The 22,468-nt window shown below is 38.0% G+C and overlaps 5 protein-coding genes across 5 annotated transcripts; 2 read left to right on the top strand and 3 right to left on the bottom strand.

Moving 5' to 3' along the window:
• Nucleotides 1–1,027: 1,027 nt before the first annotated feature.
• On the top strand, nucleotides 1,028–4,597 carry set1 (histone methyltransferase SET1; the record flags this gene model as incomplete). Its single annotated transcript, XM_056967258.1, is given in 4 exon segments — nucleotides 1,028–2,212; nucleotides 2,229–3,125; nucleotides 3,136–4,441; nucleotides 4,494–4,597. 4 exon segments carry the CDS (start codon nucleotides 1,028–1,030, stop codon nucleotides 4,595–4,597), a joined length of 3,492 nt encoding a protein of 1,163 aa, XP_056822012.1.
• Nucleotides 4,598–4,984: 387 nt separating this feature from the next.
• Nucleotides 4,985–5,523, bottom strand: N7477_005594 (RNA methylation protein TRM112; the record flags this gene model as incomplete). Its single annotated transcript, XM_056967257.1, has 2 exons — nucleotides 4,985–5,284; nucleotides 5,338–5,523. The coding sequence occupies 2 exons, from the start codon at nucleotides 5,521–5,523 to the stop codon at nucleotides 4,985–4,987; spliced, it is 486 nt and encodes a 161-aa protein (XP_056822011.1).
• Nucleotides 5,524–6,007: 484 nt separating this feature from the next.
• Nucleotides 6,008–7,207, bottom strand: N7477_005593 (small ubiquitin-related modifier domain-containing protein; the record flags this gene model as incomplete). The annotated part of the gene is made up of 1 exon (XM_056967256.1): nucleotides 6,008–7,207. The coding sequence occupies one exon, from the start codon at nucleotides 7,205–7,207 to the stop codon at nucleotides 6,008–6,010; it is 1,200 nt and encodes a 399-aa protein (XP_056822010.1).
• A 1,262-nt stretch (nucleotides 7,208–8,469) lies between these two features.
• N7477_005592 (S-methyl-5-thioribose-1-phosphate isomerase) lies at nucleotides 8,470–9,681 on the top strand (the record flags this gene model as incomplete). Its single annotated transcript, XM_056967255.1, has 2 exons — nucleotides 8,470–8,993; nucleotides 9,048–9,681. The coding sequence occupies 2 exons, from the start codon at nucleotides 8,470–8,472 to the stop codon at nucleotides 9,679–9,681; spliced, it is 1,158 nt and encodes a 385-aa protein (XP_056822009.1).
• N7477_005591 (uncharacterized protein) lies at nucleotides 9,656–10,105 on the bottom strand (the record flags this gene model as incomplete). The annotated part of the gene is made up of 2 exons (XM_056967254.1): nucleotides 9,656–9,834; nucleotides 9,943–10,105. 2 exons carry the CDS (start codon nucleotides 10,103–10,105, stop codon nucleotides 9,656–9,658), a joined length of 342 nt encoding a protein of 113 aa, XP_056822008.1.
• Between the last annotated feature and the right edge of the window lie 12,363 nt (nucleotides 10,106–22,468).

The following is a 22,468-nucleotide window of genomic DNA, read 5'->3' as shown; positions in this document are numbered from 1 at the left end:
CGTGAATTATTATTAGCTCCTTCAGGTCCCGGTCGCAGCTTTGGCCAATGGTCGACCCCAGTCGCGGTGTCTCACTGAATTTCTGCTCGTCTCCACTTTGGCCCATAACAATGAACTTGGAACATGAGTTCTTGTTGTGTGTATCATGGGACGATTTCGATGTGACTTTGGATATCTCGCTACCGGGCTCCCCCGTGGAGACAGTCAGACCAAGTAGGCATATGGATTGAAACGAGTAGTCACAAAAACGAAGTTGATGGTTGACCCAGGTCTAGCTTGGTTGCTGACCCGATCCTCGGGTCCTTAGTACAGGGGGTCAGCCAGGGGAATGAGATTCCATGTTTATTTTGGCATGATCCATTCCTGTTCCCACAGCTCTCATGTGCCGATAGAATTCCCTAACGATTGCCGAGCTTCTATTTTGGTACTCCTCAAACTCAGCCCCTTTTGCCCCTGGGAACTTTGATCTGACATCGGTCGTCAAGAGCCTCCCTGGGCTGAACTAGTGAATCACCTTGGGGACCTTTTTTTAGCGACCCGTATCGAGGAGGCTTCTTTGAATCATGGCCCGCTTATTTTGGTTAATGGTCAATGGTCAAACGTAAGCATACTCTATTTGACTGATCATTACTAGACGCTTGTTCAAGAAAGATCTCTCATCTGGTAATCTGGTGAGATCACTGCAATGCATCAAACGGGGAAAAGAGGAGCTAAAAAAAAAAGAATTGGAAAAAAAAAAGAACAAACAGAACAAGAGGAATCGTAATCAACTCCGCGTCTCCACCGCCCGCCCACCGCCTACCCATTCGGGCGCGTCTCTCTCCTGCAAAACTCTTTGAATTGGCGCGACGGAGATCACATATCAGAATCCCCTTCCACTGCGGATTCTCGACTTTGAACACCCACATCCTCATCTTCTTCTTGTCAACTCCCGGGATCTCCAACCCGGTCGCGCAAGGGTCTATCGTCGTGGTCAAGGATGCTGTCTGGTGATCGCGCGGTCTCGGGTGTGTAGCCACCTCTCACGATGTCACGCGCCTCTGCCGGATTTGCGGATTTCTTCCCAACTGCCCCATCGGTGCTACAGCAGAAGCGCGTCAAGCTTGGGGATTGCCGAGGCAGAGGACCGGATTGTGACCTGGAGACGGGGTCGCTCGCCGCGTCCAACGCTACAGGTGGGGCATCATTTCAACCAGCCGGTGAATCGGTTCACTCGCCCTCGACGGTCGCGCACTCAACAAGCCATGATGTCGGTAGAGCTATCCCACTGGCTATTGCCCACACTCGCTCGCTACATCTCGATACCTTGACGCCGCTGACCAATGCAGAGTCAACTCCGCCCGGCAAGGCGACTACTCCGTCCCAGACTGAAGAGTGCATTACCCTGGACTATGCTGTTCGTCCTAATCCCGAACTCTCCAAGTCCTCGATGACTCCTATTCACACCCCTCCGACTCCTCAGTCTCAAACCCGTATGGGACCTCTGGTCAAGGGCTGCAAGGCAGTGTACGACCCCGACCTTGACAAACGAGCGTCAAAAGAAAAGCGTCGCAAGCCTGAGTATGTGGAAATCTTGGTCAACGGTCAAATCGGTCCTCCGGACCCACGTCTCTCCATTTCCAACTATACGCGAGGGTCAGGTTGCAAGCAAAAGACCAAGTACCGACCAGCTCCTTATGCTTTGAAGCAATGGCCGTACGATGCAGCGACGAGCATCTTCCCTGGACCGCCGATTCAGGTCGTCGTCACAGGCTTCGATCCTCTCACGCCAGTCGCTCCTATCAGTGCCCTTTTCTCCAGCTTCGGAGACATTGCAGAAATGAACAACCGCACGGACCCCATCACCGGCCGTTTTCTCGGTATTTGCTCGATCAAATACAAAGACACCTCATCTTTCCGTGGAAATGGCCCTGTCTCGGCCGCCAGTGCGGCAAGACGAGCCTATTGTGAGTGCAGGAAGGAACAACGCATCGGAACACGTAGGATCAGGGTGGAACTGGATCGCGATGGGGTCGTCTCCGAACGAATGGCCTCAAGAGCCGTCGAGTCTCAAAGATTGGCGTCCAAGGCCATCGCCGCAGCGGCCGAGACCAAGCCGGATCTTCACTCAAAAAAGAATGAGCCACCCCCCCACTGCACCCAAAGGACCTTCCGGAAGATCAACTCTACGGCCTGGACTTGTGGTTCCGGAGGGGCCCCGGGGCAGTCTTCGGTCCCCTACCGTGCAGTCGTTGGTCGAAGAGACGCCCATTCTCAACCAGATTAAGCGCGACCCCTACATCTTCATCGCTCATTGCTACGTGCCGGTGCTCGGTACGACAATTCCACATCTCAAGAAACGGCTCAAATTGTTCAGCTACAAAGCGATCCGCTGCGACAACACGGGCTACTACATCATTTTCGAGAACTCTAGGCGAGGCGAAGAAGAAACCGAAAGATGTTACCGCTTGTGTCACATGCAGCCACTTTTTACCTATATCATGAATATGGAGAGCCAGCCGTACGGGAATCCCAACTATGTGCGCAGTCCCAGTCCTGAGCGTTTGCGAGCGGAGCAACGAGAAAAGGCCCAGCAGGAGAGGACGAGAAAAGAGGCTGAGCTGGATGTCGAAGAGGAAAAAAAACAGCGCGCAATTGACCTCGACCCTTGCCGAGAGGTGCTCTCTATCATTATTCGCGACCTCCGAGATAAGCTGCTTGAAGATGTGAAGTCTCGAATTGCCGCGCCGGCGCTTTACGACTATCTTGATCCGATCAAACATGCGGGCAGGCGGGAACGATTAGGGATTCCCGGCCCCGAGGGCAGCAAACGATCCGCTTTTCACATTGGAACAAACAACACATTGGGCACTCCGGACTCTCGCTCTGGACTAGATCCGCTTCGATCCTCGAATCTCAATATCCTTGCTCTTCCACGCATCCGCAAAGCTCACGGTCCAGATCATGCAGGGGCAGCCTTTGTGGATGAACGTCGTCGCCAACCGTTACGAAAAAGAGAGGTTCGTCCCCTCTATCATCGTCTGCAGCAATTGCACGATGATGAGGATTCGGACGACGAGCAACGCACGCCCGTCACCCGAGATACCGAGGAGAAGAAGCAGCCGCCCGCCAAGTCGCGCATCTGGGTCATTGGAGTCTGATCAAGATGAGGAATACCAGTCAGACGTATTGGAATCCGATGGAGAAAGTAGCGCTCAAATCACCGGTGACAAGGAGACGGACAGTCTCGCTCATGATGTTGAAAGCGTGTCTTCTCGATCCGGCAAGAGAAAACGCTTGGCTGGGAAACTTGACTCCCGAAAGAGGCAGAGACAAGAGGACGAGCTCTTCGGAATCGATCCCACCAAAGACACGGCCGGGGAGCAACCTGAGACTCTGTCGTCTGTTGATATAGGTCTTGACGAGGAGGAAGCGACAGGCAAATTGCCAGAAGACCAGGAACTTGGCTTGACTCCGACCAAAGACTCTCTGCCGGATGATCTCTCCCCTGGTGACCCATGGAATACCGGGATCGAGGGGCACAAAATAGAGATCGACTGGGGAGTGTCCACAGACGAGCCACATGCGACTGTGGAGGATGACGAAACTATCGTTCTGGATTTGGACGGTTGGCAACATCTGGTCAAAGATGATGAAGATATGCGCTACCTACGGGAGATTTTGCTTGAGCAGTCTGCATCTGTCATTCGGAATATTGCTGCATGGGCATGGCGACAGAAGGAAATCAAAGCTCTGAATCAAGCGGAAGCGAGAGGACCGACGCGGAACGCCATTGGCATCACTGGCTACTACGTGTCGAATGACTCGGGAGCTGCACGAACGGAGGGGCGGAAGAGGATTCTCAATTCAGAAAAATCGAAATACCTGCCTCATCGGATCAAGGTCCAGAGAGCTCGCGAGGAACGTGAGGCCAAAGCCAAGGATGACCCCCAGGCTGCCGCGGCCGAGGCTGCAAGAATCGCTGCAGCAAAGACCATTTCCAAGTCGACCTCGCGATCTACTCGGGTCAACAACCGCCGGCTTATCGCCGACATCAATGCGCAAAAGCAGGCACTTCCAACTTCTGTCGGAGAAGGCGACGCCCTTCGGTTTAATCAGCTCAAGAAGCGAAAGAAGCCCGTCCGATTTGCTCGGTCTGCTATTCACAATTGGGGACTGTACGCCGAGGAGAACATCTCCGCCAACGACATGATCATCGAATACGTCGGCGAGAAAGTACGCCAGCAGGTGGCCGATATGCGAGAAAGGCGGTATCTTAAGAGTGGCATTGGTAGCAGCTATCTATTCCGAATCGACGAGAACACCGTGATCGACGCCACCAAGCGGGGTGGCATCGCCCGGTTCATCAATCACAGCTGCACGCCCAACTGTACGGCCAAGATCATCAAGGTAGATGGCAGCAAACGCATCGTGATCTATGCGCTCAGGGACATCGAAAGAGGTACGTGAAGATGCCCATTGTAGGTCTAGAACATGCTGACAATATGTTACAGATGAGGAGCTCACGTACGATTACAAATTCGAAAGAGAATGGGACAGTGATGACCGTATTCCCTGTCTATGCGGTTCCGTTGGCTGCAAAGGATTTCTCAACTAGAGTTTTACTGCCACGAACAGCTTTTTCTCTTTGGAGTTTCTTCTTACTCTGTGCGGCGTTGAGCGGGTGGGGCGTTTCTTGGGATGGAAGCATCAAGAGCCGTATTAATGGAACTTGTGATTTGAAGCGCTGCAGCCCTCATGTACTATACAAAGTCCCAGGATATCTTGAAATGGTCGTTGAAGGCCCACGAAGGCCGCAGACTTTGACTTTAATCTTTGTGTAATCCAAGTAACTATGTACTCTGTGACCAGACCTTTTTCTTTCTATATTTCTCGCTATGTATCCAAATAGCCTTAAAGAAGGATTCGTTCTGAAGGATGACAGAATGTGGAGAGAGCTGGTCTCTCGCTTTTGTTGGGAATTGGAGAGGGGATGGGGGGGGTATCAGTGAGCGGATTTTTGGCCCGGATGGAAGGACTCAGACTGCAAGAAAGAAGTGTCAGTCGGGACGACTAAACCGGGAGAATTAGAGATGCGAATGCAGAGTCGCCTACCTAAATGGCTTGGAAGCAAGAAGTTGGCAATTCCCTCCTTGAGCACATATTCATGGCTGCAGTTGCCACAGATCAATCTGCCCTCCATAACCTGAGTTTCCAGTAATAGTCGGTGGAGGTCTTTCAAAGTCTGTTCATCATCAAGTGCCTCGCCCTCTGGTTTCACTTCCGGAAGACCTGGGAATCCCAGCTATATTCTTCAGGTCAGTTTCATTTCCATGTATATACCAGCTGAAACAGTACCTCATTCGCGGTGACCCGTAGAGCTTCCCAGTCGATGCGGGGAATAATATTACGGATGAATTCCGGTTGGAAATCCAATTCCTGCATTTCGAGCTCGGCGTCATGGAAGTGAAGTGGAAAGGCGCTTTTAGAAGTCTTGCATTCCTTGACCGAGCAGGTCACGAAATTGGCCGTAATAACTTTCATTATTTCGTTTTGGATTCTGGTCCTCGGCGAAAGGACCTGACGTAGGGAATGCTCGACTCGATGGTTTATCCCTAGTGAGCTTTGTGACGGTAATCGGTGGTTCACCGTAGCCTGCTCGAAGATCGGAGGTGTGCTGCAGAAGCAATGCGATGCCCTGCAAAAAAAAAGCACTGGGGCCCCCGCCGTCATGTGATGACCTTATCGATAAGACAACGAAATACGCTGCAGACAACAATACACCTCCGAAGGTCAAGTTACTATTACTGTTTTATGTTTTGCGATGAATGAAGCCTTTGTCAGCGTAGGATAGATGAAGATTGGTATGAGATCCAGAAGGGGTGGTAGACAAACTCTTCTTGATTAATTTTCAATTGGAATTATCTGAAGTTCCTCCACATTTATAGTTCGATCGATGATGTCTCGTACTTTCAAGTGGAAAGGGCAGACGTCTACTAGAAATGCGGCCCTTGAGTTGGACGAACACTTAGACATGGCTTTTGACCTGGACATCCACCATGTCAAGATCTGCAATGTCATGGTCACGAAGACAAGTATCAGGATCCAATCGGTCCCCATCAAATAAAAGCGACACATCTCGGTTAGCGGGGATGTTCTGTCTGTCGCGAAATACTGAGATGAGCTTAGACACCAGTGTCTTTGGTCTTGCTCTTATCCTGAAATCACTCAATCCGGCACTGCGGAGCGTCAACTTCATCGGCTCATTTTGATCATCTTCGGAAACGGGAGGGGCATGCGATGCTTTATCCTCGTTTAGTGGGAGACCTGGTCGATTCAGAAGGAGTGGGTCATCGGTGACAGCTTCCATGTGAATACGCAACTCTCTTGGGCCTGCGATCGGGTCATCATCCAGTTCCGAGAGTGTCAGCTTACTCTCTAGCTTGATCCCTAAACTTCTGCAGGTCGTGACATCGAACAAACGTCGACCTCGCCATGTGAGGTGGACAGACGACTGCATCTCTTTAGTAATTCCTTGGCGCTTACACCATTCGATTCGAACATCCCTTAGACTTTGGGACATTTTTCGATGAACAAGCAAAGGCTTTGAACCTGGGATTTGAGAGGTTATGAGAATTTGCACAATTGGTTCTTCCCTGGGAGGGGCTGAGGGCTTCGCGGGTCGAGGAGTTGCGGCTGCACTAGAGTGACGTGGAATTTCTTTGTGGGCTATTCCATTGCACGTAATAGCCATGGTTTGGGATGAAAGGCGAGTTGGTGGGTTAGAGGACACGGCTTTATCCGGGAGAGGAATGGAAGGACTGTCCTCTAGGCGACCATAGCGGGAACAGGTGGAAGTATTGTTCAATGTTTCATCTTCGAGTATAGATTTAGCCTCTCTTTGGGCTCGACAGGCTCCTGGCGAATTAAGAGGCTGGTGAGGCTCTTCTGTCCCGGATTTTTGGGTGCATTGACTTGTGTCCGCAGCATCTGCCGCCGTATTCTCCGACTCGCTCGCCAGACGAGGCCGCTTCGAATGTCTGCCGCCAGTCTCATCAACATTCTCCTCTATATACCCGAGCTTTTCCGATTCCAATTTCGCTTTTTCATGCGCTTCTCGATTTGCCGCCACAATGTCGCCATATGTTTGTCCTGATCGCCGATAGAATTCCGCTCCCGTGTCCCCGGCATTTGCTGCCCAAGCGGGCTTCTTGAAGAACGACCGCATTTTAATATCTGTTGCAAATTCAGGTTTGATGATCCGTGGGCGCAAAATTTTAGAGTGAAATGTTGGCAAACTTTCATAAGAGAGAGAAAGACAAGAAAAGACAAAAGGGAGCTGTCGCGTATAGGCACCCCCACTTAATACGCTTTCACCGCCTACGGGCTCTCATCGAGCTCAGAGCGCAGACGAAGCATTTCTCAACCGTCTTGTTCAACCCTGATATTCGGGCTCTGTTATCACTCACTTCGCAGTCACTGTCGAAAGTATAATTTTTCCCACTGGCTTGCACCTAGAGGCGAAAAGCAATATGGAGAACGGTTCATCCTCAGAAGGGAAAGACCCGTCTGCCTTCCTCGGCGAGATCATTGGTGCTCCGGTGATTGTAAAGCTGAATTCCGGCGTTGTCTACAAAGGTTCGCCAGTTCCTAGCCATTTCCTGACCGGCCTGCTAATACCAATGCAGGTGAGCTGCAGTCAGTCGATGGCTATATGAACATCGCCCTTGAGAAGACTGAAGAGTTTGTGAATGGAAAACTCCGACGCAGCTATGGTGATGCCTTCGTGCGAGGGAATAATGGTATGTCGCTAGATTTTCCATCCATGTGCCACATGCTTACAACAGATTAAGTGCTTTACATCTCGGCAAGCTGATACGAGTACATCTCCACATGTTCGACCCGCATGCGAGAAGGGTCCATGAACGATGACCCGGACTATCCTGTTCTTACCTTTTGATCAAGCGTTATTTATGGTTTATTGGTTTCCAAGCTTAGGCGTCGAATTAAGAAGTGTGATATAGGGCAACAAACTAGAGGAAGCACTTGGATTTACCATTCTTCCTACCGTTCCATGGAGGCACCGATGAAACGTCCCCGCCACTTTGATTCTCAATCTATCAAAGACCGTGAAATAACCATCTTGTCGATTTTTGTCGATTTTGTGGTGTGGGGAGTAGAGTCATTAGATCTTGGGCATCCCAAATGCAATCTCCACCTGTATTACAAAATAGCTCTTCCGTCTCGCGTCAAACCTGGGGTACTAGAGCGCGCCCAATAGTCGATGACCAAAAGCCGATTATCATGAACTTTCGAGATGCCGAAGCACTCTATAGATAATATTTGGTAAGCCATAGCAGACAATAGAAACACCCCGCTGGTCGTGGCGAATTAGGTAAGCCTGATAATGGCGGGGCTGCTCGTCCAGAAAAAACGACCCTCCCTCCGTGGAAAACTATCTATTTCACCTTCAACCGCCCACCATTCGTGATGTTGCAGGCTATCAAGTACAGCCAGGGTCACTTGGAGATCCTGGACCAGTTGCAACTGCCTTTTCTTGAGGAGTACATCTCCATTCGCTCTGCAGAAGATGGCTGGCACGCTATCAAGGACATGAAGGTTCGAGGAGCACCAGCCATTGCCATTGTAGCAATGCTTGCGCTTGCTTCGGAGCTGCAATCACTTGAAGTCAATGACAAGACCCCCGAGGCAGCTGAAGAGGCGGAAGCCTACATCGCGAAGCGGCTGAAGTATCTCTTGACAAGCAGACCCACTGCTGTGAACTTAAGTGATGCGGCTCGTAAGTTGGGATCTCTCGTCGAGACTCGGGCGAAGCAACCGGGTGCCAATGGCCGCGATGTCGTAACGGCTTTTATCCGGGCCGCCGAGGAGATGATGGTGAAAGATTTGGATGATAATCAGAGAATTGGACACAATGGTGCGGAGTGGATTATGGCCAACGCAACAAGATCCGGCGCCTCGAGTGTCGCCGTCTTGACACACTGCAACACTGGGTAAGTTCAACGGGTTCAGGTTTTCATGTAGGAGACCAGGCTAACGGAAAGTAGCTCTCTTGCGACTTCTGGTTACGGTACGGCTTTAGGGGTGGTCCGATCACTGGCGTCAAAATCTTTTCTACGACGTGCCTATTGCACCGAAACACGGCCCTACAATCAAGGCTCTCGTCTGACTGCCTTTGAACTGGTTCATGATAAAATTCCCGCTACGCTCATCACGGACTCAATGGCGGCAGCATTGCTTGCAGATCCAAGTGTGGGCGTGAGTGCCATTGTGGTCGGTGCAGATAGGGTGGCAGCCAACGGAGACACCGCCAACAAAATTGGCACATATGGACTAGCAGTGCTCGCGAAGCACCACGGAATCAAATTTATTGTCGCGGCTCCTCTCACGACTATTGATTTGGCGACAAAGTCAGGAGACGATATTGTCATCGAGCAGCGCGCAGCATCTGAGGTCACCAGCATCAAAGGCCCTCGAGAAGGCGCCGATACAGTGGGAGGTGCAGTATTTGACACGGTTCGCATCGCTGCACCGGGAATCGATGTGTGGAACCCGGCATTCGATATCACTCCGTCGGCTCTGATCGATGGAATCATTACGGAGGTTGGAGTGGTTGAGAAGGGTCCCGATGACCAATTTGATATGGACGGGCTATTCAAGGTTTCCGCTCCTCCGATTTGAGGTTCAACTCTTGCTCATTGCTCAATCCGGAGTTTGGAGCTCCAATATCCCCTTGAGTAGAGGACTGAACCTCGAAGAGAGCGAGAAGGTCGTCAACTTTGCCCTCTAGGGCACTTAGATGGTTCTCTAGGGCTGACGCCGTGGTCTCCCCCCCTGTTATGATGTCAGATTGCGAACAAGACCTTACGTGTAATGTGATATACTTTGCAATATCCGCCAATGTCTGTTATTTGTAATCAGCTTTTGTGTGATATTTTTTACGCCATTGGGATTGCGGTCTCGCAAAAGGAGCACCCCCGTGCCCCAGGTGAGACGACCCTGGTGTAGGAGAGGGAATGGCCAAGGAGAGGGAAATAGGAGTGAGGGCAATAAATCTTCCACTAACCTTCGCGATATCAAACTCGTCAGTACCATTTGTTGCCATATTGTCGGTATGATGTGGTTGCGAGAGGTCTGCAGCGGGGATGAATGCTGAGCCGTGAGAGCCTCGACAAATGTCAAAAGTGTGAGGGCCCCGCTTTTTCGGACCGCCTCAGCATTGGCTACTGATAATATCCTCTTTCTTGTTCTTTTGAGTACTCCATTCGCACATGAGCGAGCAACTTGGTGAAACAATTGAATTCCAAAGAGAAACAAGAAGAAGGTTATTTATTGAGACTTTATATGCCAGGAAACTTTAAGAGACGGAGGGTGTTGGGGGAAATAAAAAAAAGGAAACACCAGAGAGCAAAATCAAATGAGCGACGCAGGGATCGAACCTGCAATTTCTTGAGCTTCTGAATTGGGTCAATCCCGCTCCGAAATCAAGCGCCTTACCATTAGGCCAGCCGCCCAGGAACTTTTAGTTAATTATTTTTGAATAGCATATGTACTACGTTTTCACCTCTGCATTCGCCCAGCTTCTCTTGTACCTCTAGATACTTATGATCCTGAAATTCGATAATGCAAGGAAAACGGCAAGCATTAGGGGGTCTTGGGAATGAAACTTCTGTTTATTGTCATCATGATGTCCTCATGCTTGCAAATATTGGTAATCTAGATCACTGTGACAGATGTGACGCATGGTTCGAGGAAAGGTCACGTGTGGTGAGCTAGTCCCGAAGGGGACACAAGGGGGGGGGTATTGTTTCGTAGTTGTTCTCTTTCTCTTTCTCTTTCTCTTTCTCTTTCTCTTTCTCTCTCTCTTCTCTTTCTTTCCTCAGTTTAGAACTTTTCTGAATGGCACACGAATTCTCCCGTACTGGCCTGTGACAATCACAGTGGTTCCTAAATCAGTGCGCCCCGACGTACTTAGATATAATCCGAAGGCAGTCCATGTATTTAATCCACCCGCGCTAGTCTAGGAGAGACCAGCGTTCAGTCTTTATTCCACAATAATACCGTATCGTGCACACGCACGTGAAGGCTTCTACCTCGTTCACCTACCTACCCGAGAGACTTATAAAGGAATACCAAGGACTAGCAGTGAAGGTTTACCCCGCAGTGTAATAAGTAAGTCTCGGACCTAATTTATACTTAAAGTAAGAGGGTATCTAGATAACTTAGACTTAGTAAGAATTAGTCTTACTTCTTTTAATATTAGACTTTAGTCTAGATATTCTTCCTTATCTAACTAATAGGCTTTTTACCCTAAATATATAGATTCTTTATAGTTCTAATTTTTTTTAATTAGTTACCTAAGAAACTATATCTATTAATAATTATATCCCTCGCTTTTATATTATTATTAAAGATAATAATATACTTATATTGTATAAGGCTATTACTAATTTTTAGTATAACGTAATCCACAAGCGACTCGCCACCACAAGCCACCCGCCACCCCATCCAATTTCGCGTCTCCGCGTATCCCCCCCCCCCCGTTATAGCATTTATTATGCCACCAATTCGGTCGGAAACAAGCCAGGATGCTATCCACCAAGAGGGTAGGATCGAGCTTGCAATCCAGGCTTTCAAAAATAAGGATATTCCGACTATTACGGCTGCTGCGCGCGTCTATAGCATACCGCGGTCTACGCTACGCGACCGCATCAATGGTCTTCCTTCGAAGGCCACCACCCGCGCTAATGGCCATAAAATGACCCAGTTAGATGAGGATACGCTTACCAAGTGGATTCTATCTATGGATGACCGCGGTGTATCCCCTAGGCATACGATAGTGCGCAATAGGGCCAATATTCTTCTTTTGGCTACCGGTTCCTCCACAGTTAGTGTGAATTAGGTTGGAAACTATATTAAGCGTACGCCGGCTATCCAAACACGTTTCTCGCGTCGATATAATTATTAACGTGCAGAACAGGAGGATCCGCGGGTATTAAATGACTGGTTTCGGCTAGTTAGGGAGACTATTGCGCGCTATGGTATCCCGCCTGATGATATCTATAACTTCGATAAAACCGGCTTCGCAATAGGCTTAGTTTCTACCGCAAAGGTGGTTACTAGAGCTGGATACTATGGACGACGATCTGTTCTACAGCTAGGCAATCGGGAATAGGTGACTGTAGTAGAGACTGTTAATGCTTTAGGCTGGGCTTTGCCGCCATTAATTATATTTAAAGGCAAGCGCTATATCGAATCATGGTTCCACGATACCCCGAGGGACTAGCGCTTCGAGGTTAGCCTAAATAGGTGGACGTCGGATGATATTAGGCTTCGATAGCTTTAAAAGCTATTTATTCCTTTGACCGCAAGCCGTATACGTAGTCGGTATAGGCTATTAATTCTTAATGGTTATAGAAGCCACCTTACGCCTGAATTTGATCGTCTATTCACCGAAAACGATATTATACCTATTTGTATGCCACCGCATAGCTCATATCTATTGCAGCCGCTAGATGTAGGCTGTTTCGCAGTTCTAAAGCGATTATATAGTCGGCTTATAGACCAGCAAACGCGTATAGGTATAAACCATATCGATAAGCTTAATTTCCTTGCAGCCTACCCATATACACGCGAGGATGCATTCAAGGCTAGAATTATTCAAAATACATTCAAAGCGACCGGTATAATAGTATTGAATGCAGCAGAAGTCCTTAATAAGCTTAATATTTAGCTTCGTCCGCCTACACCAGACCGACTATCAAGCCAATTAAGCAAATCAAGCATTTATTGCCCTGAAACACCAAGCACAATCTAGCAGCTTTCAAAGCATAGGGCATTAGCAAGACGACTAATCAAATATCGGTCTGACAGCCCACCTACGCCTACCAAAGAGGTATTTGATCAGGCTTATAAGGCATGCGAATAAGTCATGAAGCGCATCCTTCTATTGGAGCAAGAAGTTGTTAATCTACGCGCGGAAAACTACAAAAAGAAGAAAAAGAAGGCTTTGCCTGAAAGGCAAATCCAGCGCGATAAGGGCTTATTCGTTCATGAAGCCTATGATCAAGGCATTGGTCTACCAAGTGGCATAGAAGGTGGTGGGGTGGTCTCCGCAACACCCACCTCGAGGGCTATAATAGGCGGTGATCAAACCAATAGACGTCAATATGCATGCAGCGTATGCAGAAGGCCTGGCCATAGGGCTAATTTCTGTACGGAGAAGGTTTAAATTGAATATAAAGGCGTTGTGGTAATTTAAAAGCTTCATGAATAGAAGAATAAATGGGTGGGTGGCGGGTGGCTTGTGGTGGCGAGTCGCTTGTGGATTACGTTAGAGATATTATTAATTTAATTCTAAGACTTAATTAATTTAAATCGATTTCTCTTAATCCGCTATAATATAAAATACTCTTAGGAAATTTATAAGGATATTAAATAACTTACGAAGAACTCCGAAGTAATAGCTAAATTATTAATAACTAAATTAAGTATCTTAATAAGAAAATCCGCCTCCTTAAATATATTTAGGAACTTAAAGGAGACCGAATTATATTAGTTTTAGTAGGGATTTAGCCCTATAATAAGGATAAATTAACTATAAAGAATAATAAGAAGGGTATTAAGATTAAAGATATCCCTTTCTTTTTAAAGGACTTTAACCTATAGAAACGCTAAGAATAGATTCTTAACCTTAAATATTAATTTAAAGCTAACCTAAAATGGTACCATACTATCGGGCTAAAAGGGTAAAGCCACCACAAAGTAGATCGTGACCCCTTAAGTCCGTGGGATCAACCTTCGTCCGGCTAGGTCAGTCAGTGATAGATAAAGATAGAAGGTTAAAGGTCTTAGGATGGGCTATAAGTAGATATAGCTTAAATGAAGGCAGAACTATAATTCTTAGGATTAAAGGAAGAAAGATAGAAGAAGGGAGAAATAACTTTAGAGAGTAAAAAAGACTTAATTTTATCTACTAAGAACGAATGTAAAGAATCTACGTGTTCAGGGTAGAAGGCCTGTCGGTTAGGTAAGGAAGGATATCTGGGCTTAAGTCTAGTATTAAAAGAAGTAAGACTAATTCTTACTAAGTCTAAGTTATCTAGAAACCCTCTTATTTTAAGTACGAATTAGGTCCGAGACTCGCTTATTATACTATAGGGTAAATCTTTACCGTTAGTCTTTAGTATTCCTTTATAACTATCTCCCCTTTTAGAGGCGATAGGCCCCAGAGGTAATTACTAAAAAATTTATTTTTTGTCTTATTGGTTTTTTTTTTTTTTGTTTAAATATTATTATCTAGATAATATAATCTTTTAGGGTTCAGAATTATATAATAGGTATAAGCCCTAAGTATTATACTACTTAAGGTAAGTTATATAAAAATTATGAATAGTATTAGGCTCTCCCTAATTTTATAGTAGTCCTAGCTATAATATAATAATAGTATATTTATTTTAATTTAGCTAATAGTAATAAGTGCTAGTATATATTCTTTTTAGTTATATATTAGTATTTTTTTAGCGTATTATTATTATTATTATTATTATTTTCTTATATATATTATTAATATTCTTATTTATTAATCTTTTTAATTACTTATATTCTTACTTCTTTTTTCTTTTTTTTCTTTTAATATTTTTTTACTTTTTTTTAGTTTTTATATTTAGCTTTATTTTAACTTATTTTTATTTATTCTTTAGCTATAATTTATTATTAGTTTAGCTTTCTCTTTACTTCTTTTTTTATCTCTATTTTTATTATTATTTTAGTCGCGAATTAATATATCTTTTTTATATCTCTTAGCTATTACCTTTTATAAAATATATCTTTAATCCTACAGCTTATTTAATATATTCTTTACGCTTATTATTCTCTCTAAGACTAAGATAGGCTAAGTACCTTTTTAGTTATTTATATATATAATTAGACCTGGCACTCACCCGCCCCGCGGGTCCAAGATCAGGAACCTCCACCCGCACCTCCGAGGGTCCCTTGAGGGTCACCCGCGGAGGGTCCGACTTACCCGCATAAGCCACGCTTTACCTATTTAGGACACGCTTTACTCTTTTAGATGCGCTGACTAAGCGAATTGACACCTAAAAAGTGACTTTTTTACTAAATTTAGTCACGTGTGGGCCCTGAGGGTGACCCTGAGGGTCACCCTCGGAGGGTCAAACATAGAGATACCCGACCCTCAGGGTCTAGAAGTCGGACCCTCCACCCGCCAAGATGAGGTGCGGGTGGAGGGTCCGGAGGGTCACCCGCGGGTGAGGGCCAGGTCTATATATAATATATTAAGTTCTATCTTATATTAGGCTTATTTTTATATTAATTATCTTTATCTTTTAATTTATTTATTTTTTTTATTTACTCTTATTTTATTATTAATATATTTAGGTTCCCCTTAATATATAAGATAACTTAATTAATATAGTTAAATTAGTTAAATATATTATTAATATCTAGAATTTTATTACTAAAATTATTATAAAGGAAAATAAATCTAAAATATTTATTATTAATAATTATATTTAGTTAGATATTATTTATGCCTATATTAAGGAGATAGTTTATATCCTTATTATTAATTTCTTATATTTAATATCTTATTATTATAATATCCATACCTTAAGTACTATATATATTATTAAGCCTATAAGTTAGAAGCCTATTTTGTATAAGTTACGCTAATAATTCTATAAGTTAACTTTATTATTTATTAAATATATTAGGTTAGTTATCTCTTTATTTCTATTAAGAATCTTAGCCTTAATATTAATAATATTTATTATTCTTTATAAGAGACTTTATTAGTACTACGCTAATCCCTTATAGATATTATATTTACTTTATAATAAATTATAAAGCGGACTTTCTATAATAATATTTTAGCCACGCTTTACCTTTAGTTTATGAATAAAGATATTATTAATACAATAATTATTAATAATATTATAGCCTATCTTCTTACTATATTTTAATCTTTCAGTCTTATTTCCTTAATATATTAATATATCTCTATAAAGATTTTATACTTAAAATCTTAAATATTTATATTTATTTTTAATATTTTTATAGTAGCTAATTTTAGGCTAAGATCTTTTTTAGATCTTTAATAAACTCTTTTATCTTTTCTCTTTTTTTTTATAGTCCTATAGTATTTCTTAAGTATTTTTTTATATTCTCTTTTAATATTTATTTATTATATTTTATAAGCTATCCCTTTTATTTAACTAAGAAATATATTTTATTATAGAAGATTTTCTTATTCTTAATCTCCTTAATCTCCTGTTAATTATTATTTATAAGCTTTAATATTAGAAATAACTTTATATCTAATTTACGCTAATATTAAGGCTTAAGAAAAGTTATAGAGAAAATATCATATAACTAAGAGTATTAGTTAGGTAAACTTGAATAACAAGCTTATATTCTAATTACTATAAGTACGCGAAATAGTCTAATAAAGTATAATAAAAGTTTTTTTATAGATTTTTTTGGCGTTAATTTTAAGTCAAAAGAGCTATATTTATTATAGTACTTTATTATAGTTTTAGTAGCTCTTTACTATATTTTCTTTATTTTTTCCAAAGAAATTATATAATTTTTATATTTAATTTATTATAGTATTTTCTCTCTAAATACTTTATTTTTAGAGCGTAATTAGAAATTTAGAGAATATTCTATAAAAGCTTAAAAAAGAGAAAAATTATATATAAATTCTATAATTTATAGTAGATTCGCCTATATTCATTATTTAATATCTACAAAGAATTATAAATAATATTTAAGGGTTTAATCTATTCTTTTTATTTGGCTATCTATTTATAGGTAAAAAGTTATGAAAAATCAGAATTTTATCTTTAAGTAAAAGTAAAGTTTTAACTAAAATTTACTAATAAAGATAAGGCCTTTATTAGATATAATATCTTTTAGTAGGCTAAATTAGAGTTTAATTTATAATATATTATAATAATAAAGAGATTAGCGTTAATCGCTATTAAGATAAAGATAAATTAGTATTATTTTATAAAATAATAGATAATAACTAAGATTATATTATAAGGCTTATTATTATAAATTACTAAGGGTAGACTTATAATAAAGTTTATAGAGATTTGAATAAATAATTATAAAGGTTATAATAAGGATTTAAGGCTACTATATAGCCTATACTAAGGTATTATAGTTCCTTAATAGATAGAGTATATCCTTATATATTTTATAATATCTAGGTATATATTTATTTAGTAATACTTTTATTATAAGAGTTTTATTATCTTATTAAGAGATTATTATAATAGATTTTTAGTAATCTTTATCTTAAGTTATCTCTTATAAGGATATAAAAAAATATTTTATAATATAATAAGCTATTAAGATTAATAGACTATTCTTTTATATATTATTTCTTTTATAAAATAGCTATCTTTTAGCTTTAAGTCTTTAGATTATTATCCTAGATTCTCTTAACCTAGATCTATAAATTAATATTTATATACTCTATATAAGCGCTCTTACTAATACTAATACTTTATATTATACTTTAAGATAATTATTAAACATAACTTGAATTTTTTTAAATAGCTTAGTTAGCTATTTCTATATTATCTTAGCCTTAATTTATTTAGGTATTAATAAAAATTTATATATAGAGTTTAGATTTTTTTTATTGATTATACTTTAACTAAGATCTATTAGCTAAGAGATCTTTTTGTTTAATCTTTAAAATATCCTTATAATTCACTCTTAAATTAGATTTAAAAACTCTATTCTTAGAGCTATATTTTTATTTAGCTATTATAAGAGGCTATTAATAAGATTTATCTTATTTATTTAATATTCCATTATAGATTTAAAAGATATAAGAAATAAATATTATTATATCTATTATTCATTAATCTTTAGTTATTTTATAAAGTCTTAAAGGTTCGAATAATTAAAGAGAATCTTAATAAAGTATTTATTTCCTTCTAAATAATATCGCTATCATTTAAATTAATATATAATAATAAATAATTCTTAGTCTAATATACTAAATTTAATTTTATATTAACAAATTTCCTTAATAATAATATTATAAGATATTAATCTTTATTATTAGGTTATAATATTATAATTAAGGATCTCCGAAATAAGGGATAAAGGGTAATAATTCTTAACTAAGACTTTATTTAATTCTTAGTAATTTATACAAAGGTATAAGCTACTATCCTTTTTAGATATAAAAAGGATTAGCGTCCCTATAAGGCTCTTGAAAGGTTAGATATATTTATTTATAAGATTCTTATTAAGATATCTCTTTAATTCTATAAGCTTAATTTATAACAGTAAATAAATTAGTTTATAAAAGGATAATATCTTTTTCTTTAATTTAATAATATAGTTAGTTAACTTTTATATAAATAGGATCTTAGACTAATTAACTATAAATATATTATCAAATATCTTTAGTTTATTTAATAATATTAGGTTAGATATAGTCTTTATTTTTTTATTATTTTTTAGAAGCTATATATTATTTAATATCTAGATTATAATATATATATATAGGCTTAATTTTAGTAGGTTTTAGCGAATTATTATAGGCTAAATAAGGAGAATTCTCTTATCTTAAATTACTATTATTAGTCTAATATTAAATAATATTAAAGATCTTGAATTATAGTTATTAATAAAAGAATGTAGCTATATTCTAGATATAAGTCCTTATTTATAGCTATATATTATCTTATAAAGTTATAAGATGTCCCTCTTAAATTAATAATAATAATAAGGACTTTCTATCTTATAGGAGATAATCTTTTAGTTTAAGATTACCTAAATAGTTAGAGCGATAACTAAGGTATATTTTAGATTATATTCTTTTACGAATTAATAACTAATTAAATTAACTTTAATATAACTATCTAAGTCTATATATATAATAAGAGTATATGATATGTAAATTAGGATATAAAAATATAAGATAGTCCCTATCTTAAGATCTAAAGTTATAGATATAGGGTTTACTTTAACTTATTCCCTTTTCCTAAGTTTATTAAGAATTAAATATATCTATAAGGCTTTATATATATTTAATGTCTTTAAATTTAACTATCTAAATTTAATTAAAAGAGATCCTAATAAAAAATACCTAAATATATCCCTAAATATCATAGGCGATTTCTTTTTATATTATTTAATTACACTTAAAAAGACCTCCATATCTCTAACTAGAATTACTCTATTTAATACTAATATATTATACATATTTATATCCCTAAATATTATAAATCGCTTAAAAGAAAGTCTATCGCTACTAATCTTTATAAACCTTATTATAATCAAGCTTCTAAATAGGGAAGAGCTCTATATATAGGCGAAACTAGGGATTTTAATTATAATTAGATCTTAGCGAGAAGTCCTGAACATATAGATTTTAGACTTCCTAGACTTTAATTTATTCTTAGAAGAGAATTATTATAAAATATTAACCCTATTATTAACTAAGTTAATAGAACTATAATTATATAGTTTTATAAATAAATATATATTACCTAACCTATAAATTTCTTTAGTCTAAGAGAAACTATTAGTACTTAATTAAACCTAATTTCCGCTAAATAATACTTATATATAATATAGAAATAATAATTATAAGAAATATTTATTATTATTTAGGACTTTCCTAAGTAAGAGAAAAAGGAAATATTAGAGATATTAAGGTATTCTAACCTATATATAGAGAGAATCTTATTAAGATGTAAAATGATATTCTATATAGAATTATCTAAATCCCTCCCTTTAATATATTTAGTTATACATAAAATTAATATTAAAGATATCTATCTAATAAATATTAATATCTATTCCTTATTAGCTAAGAAATTAAATAAATAAACTTAATAGATCTAAGATTTAATTAATTAAGGACTTATTCGCCTATTAAATAGTCCTTAGGGGGTTCTTAGTAATATTTATAAAGAAATATAATAATTTATAATATATATATATATTAATTACTAAGCCTTTAATAGACAACTTACCAATTATTATAAATTAGGGAACTTTAAGGTATAGTAGGAATTATAATGATAGTATCGAAAATTAATCTTATATCTAAATATTAATAATCTATATAGTGGAGAATTTAATGTAAAAACGATATTTAATACTATATAGAGTAAGTATAAATAGCTTATAATATTATTTAAATTATATGATTTTAATTAACTATAAATAATACCCTTTATTTACTCTTAGATAAATATATAGTTATATATCTTAATAATATCTTAATATTCTTTTATAGCTTAATAAAATATTATAATTGGATTAACTAAGTATTATTATTACTAAAAGCGTAAGAGCTATACGCGTAACCCTAAAAGTATTAATTCGTAACCTAAGAACTTAAGTTTTATAGATATATTATTAGGAATAAGTAACTTCGCCCTATACTAAAAAAGGTCGCGGCTATACGCGAATAACTATAATTATATAATATCTATAAAGTTCGATAATTTCTTAGTCTAGCTACTTATTACTAATACTTTATTAAAGGATTTACCTTATGATATATATTATTTTACGGATTATTAAAGGAATTAGATATATCTATCCGAAAAGATAACTTTAGACCTATTTAATAGATAATTAGTTATAAAAATGCCTTTATATAATTAAAAGAGACTTTAATATAAGTGTCTATTCTAAAATAACTAAACCGCGATAAGCCTTTTTAGATTAAAATAGATATATTAAAGTAGGCTATTAATATAGTTATACTTTAATTAGATATAGATAAATATTTTTACCTAATAGCTTTCGATAAAAAAAAGTTATAAGATATAAAGCTAAATTACTTTATTGAGGGAAAAAAACTATTAGCTATTAAAGAAGCTTTACGTATATAGGACCGTTATATTAAGAAAAGCACTAGAATAACTATTATTATAGATTATAAAGTCTTTAATACTTATAGATAATTATAACCTATAATAAACGCTTAGCTTATTAAGTCGGTAAATTCTAGGAATATAACCTAGAAATCTAATATTATAAAAGTTTAGAAATAATTATATCTAATATTATTAGTTAGCGGCTAGATTTTTTAGAAGAGCCTAATTAATATATCGGAGACCTAACTAATATAGAACGCTTTATTAAATATAATATATATATTTATAAGCGTTCCTAAGAAGAAATAGTTAATAGCTATAGAATAATATCTTAAAAATTATACTCTTCCGGATAAGAAACCCATTATAAAAGCTATCCTAAAATATAATATATAAGAAACTTAAGTTATTAAGAGCTTTTAGATCTAAATTAAGATAGAGTAATAATTACTTATTAATTAATCTTTATCTATAAGAATAAGATTTAAGTGTCTTATTTAGAACCTTACTAATACAAAGGATAGATAAAATACTTATACTAAGAGTTTAGCTACCTTAGTTACCTAAGCTTAAATAGGATTATTTACTTATAAGTATAGTAGCTAAAAATATATTATAATATTAAAGAAATTATATAAACTTATCTAAATCATTAAGTCTTATAAGGATTATAGAAGAGCCTCGAACGCGAAGCTTCGTAACTAATAATATTTATAAAACTTTAGCTATTTAAATATTAAGGAATATATCTAATTAGATAGCTACCTACTATACTAAATAATAATTATTATAATTGATAATATTATTAGTTAGCTAATTATATAAGCTATAAAGAATACTATTAAGAAAGCTATTAGATATTTTTTGTTTAAGAAATCTTTATATATTATAGTGTACTAAAGAAACTAATCTCTAATAATAGGCTAAATATCTTAGCTAAAGCTATATATTATTTTATAAAATTATTATAGACTTAATATAGGATAATAACTCCTTATTACCCCTATCTAAATAGGAAGGTAAAAAATTTAAATAGAATTCTTAAATAGATACTTACTAAGTATTTAATAAATAAGCCTATAAGAGCTTACGATCTTTACTTATATTAAGTATTATTCGCTATATAAATATATAAATATGTAGTTATAGGATTTAGTCTATTTTATTTAATATATAATATTTATCTATAAATCCTTAATAATTTATTTAATAGCCTAAAAATAGAAGCTTTATATACTAATATTATCTAAAATCTAAGTAATATATATATAAAAGCGAATAAACTACTCCTTATATAAGCTATTAGGATAAAGTATATATAAGATAGTCTTATTATAAAGACTAGCTTCTAGCTAAATAACTTAGTATTAATTTAGAATAAGACTAAGAAGGAATTTAAAAATAAGTAATTTAGACCTCATTATATTCTTTAGTCTTACTTAAGACTTATACTTTAGCGGAGCCTAATAGCTATATATTTTATATATTTATTAATAGATCAAGATTATTAAAAGCGAATATAGATAATCTAAAGATATTATAGATATCCTCGGTAGCCTATATAGCCTTATATTAGGCCTAGA

The sequence above is a fragment of the Penicillium maclennaniae genome (assembly GCF_028827695.1).
Source record: "Penicillium maclennaniae strain IBT 15551 chromosome Unknown utg000005l:1.0-2652337.0:1.0-2654196.0, whole genome shotgun sequence".
Taxonomy (NCBI): domain Eukaryota; kingdom Fungi; phylum Ascomycota; class Eurotiomycetes; order Eurotiales; family Aspergillaceae; genus Penicillium; species Penicillium maclennaniae.
Note: the sequence above shows the minus strand (reverse complement) of the source record. Positions and strands in the feature narration are given on the sequence as shown.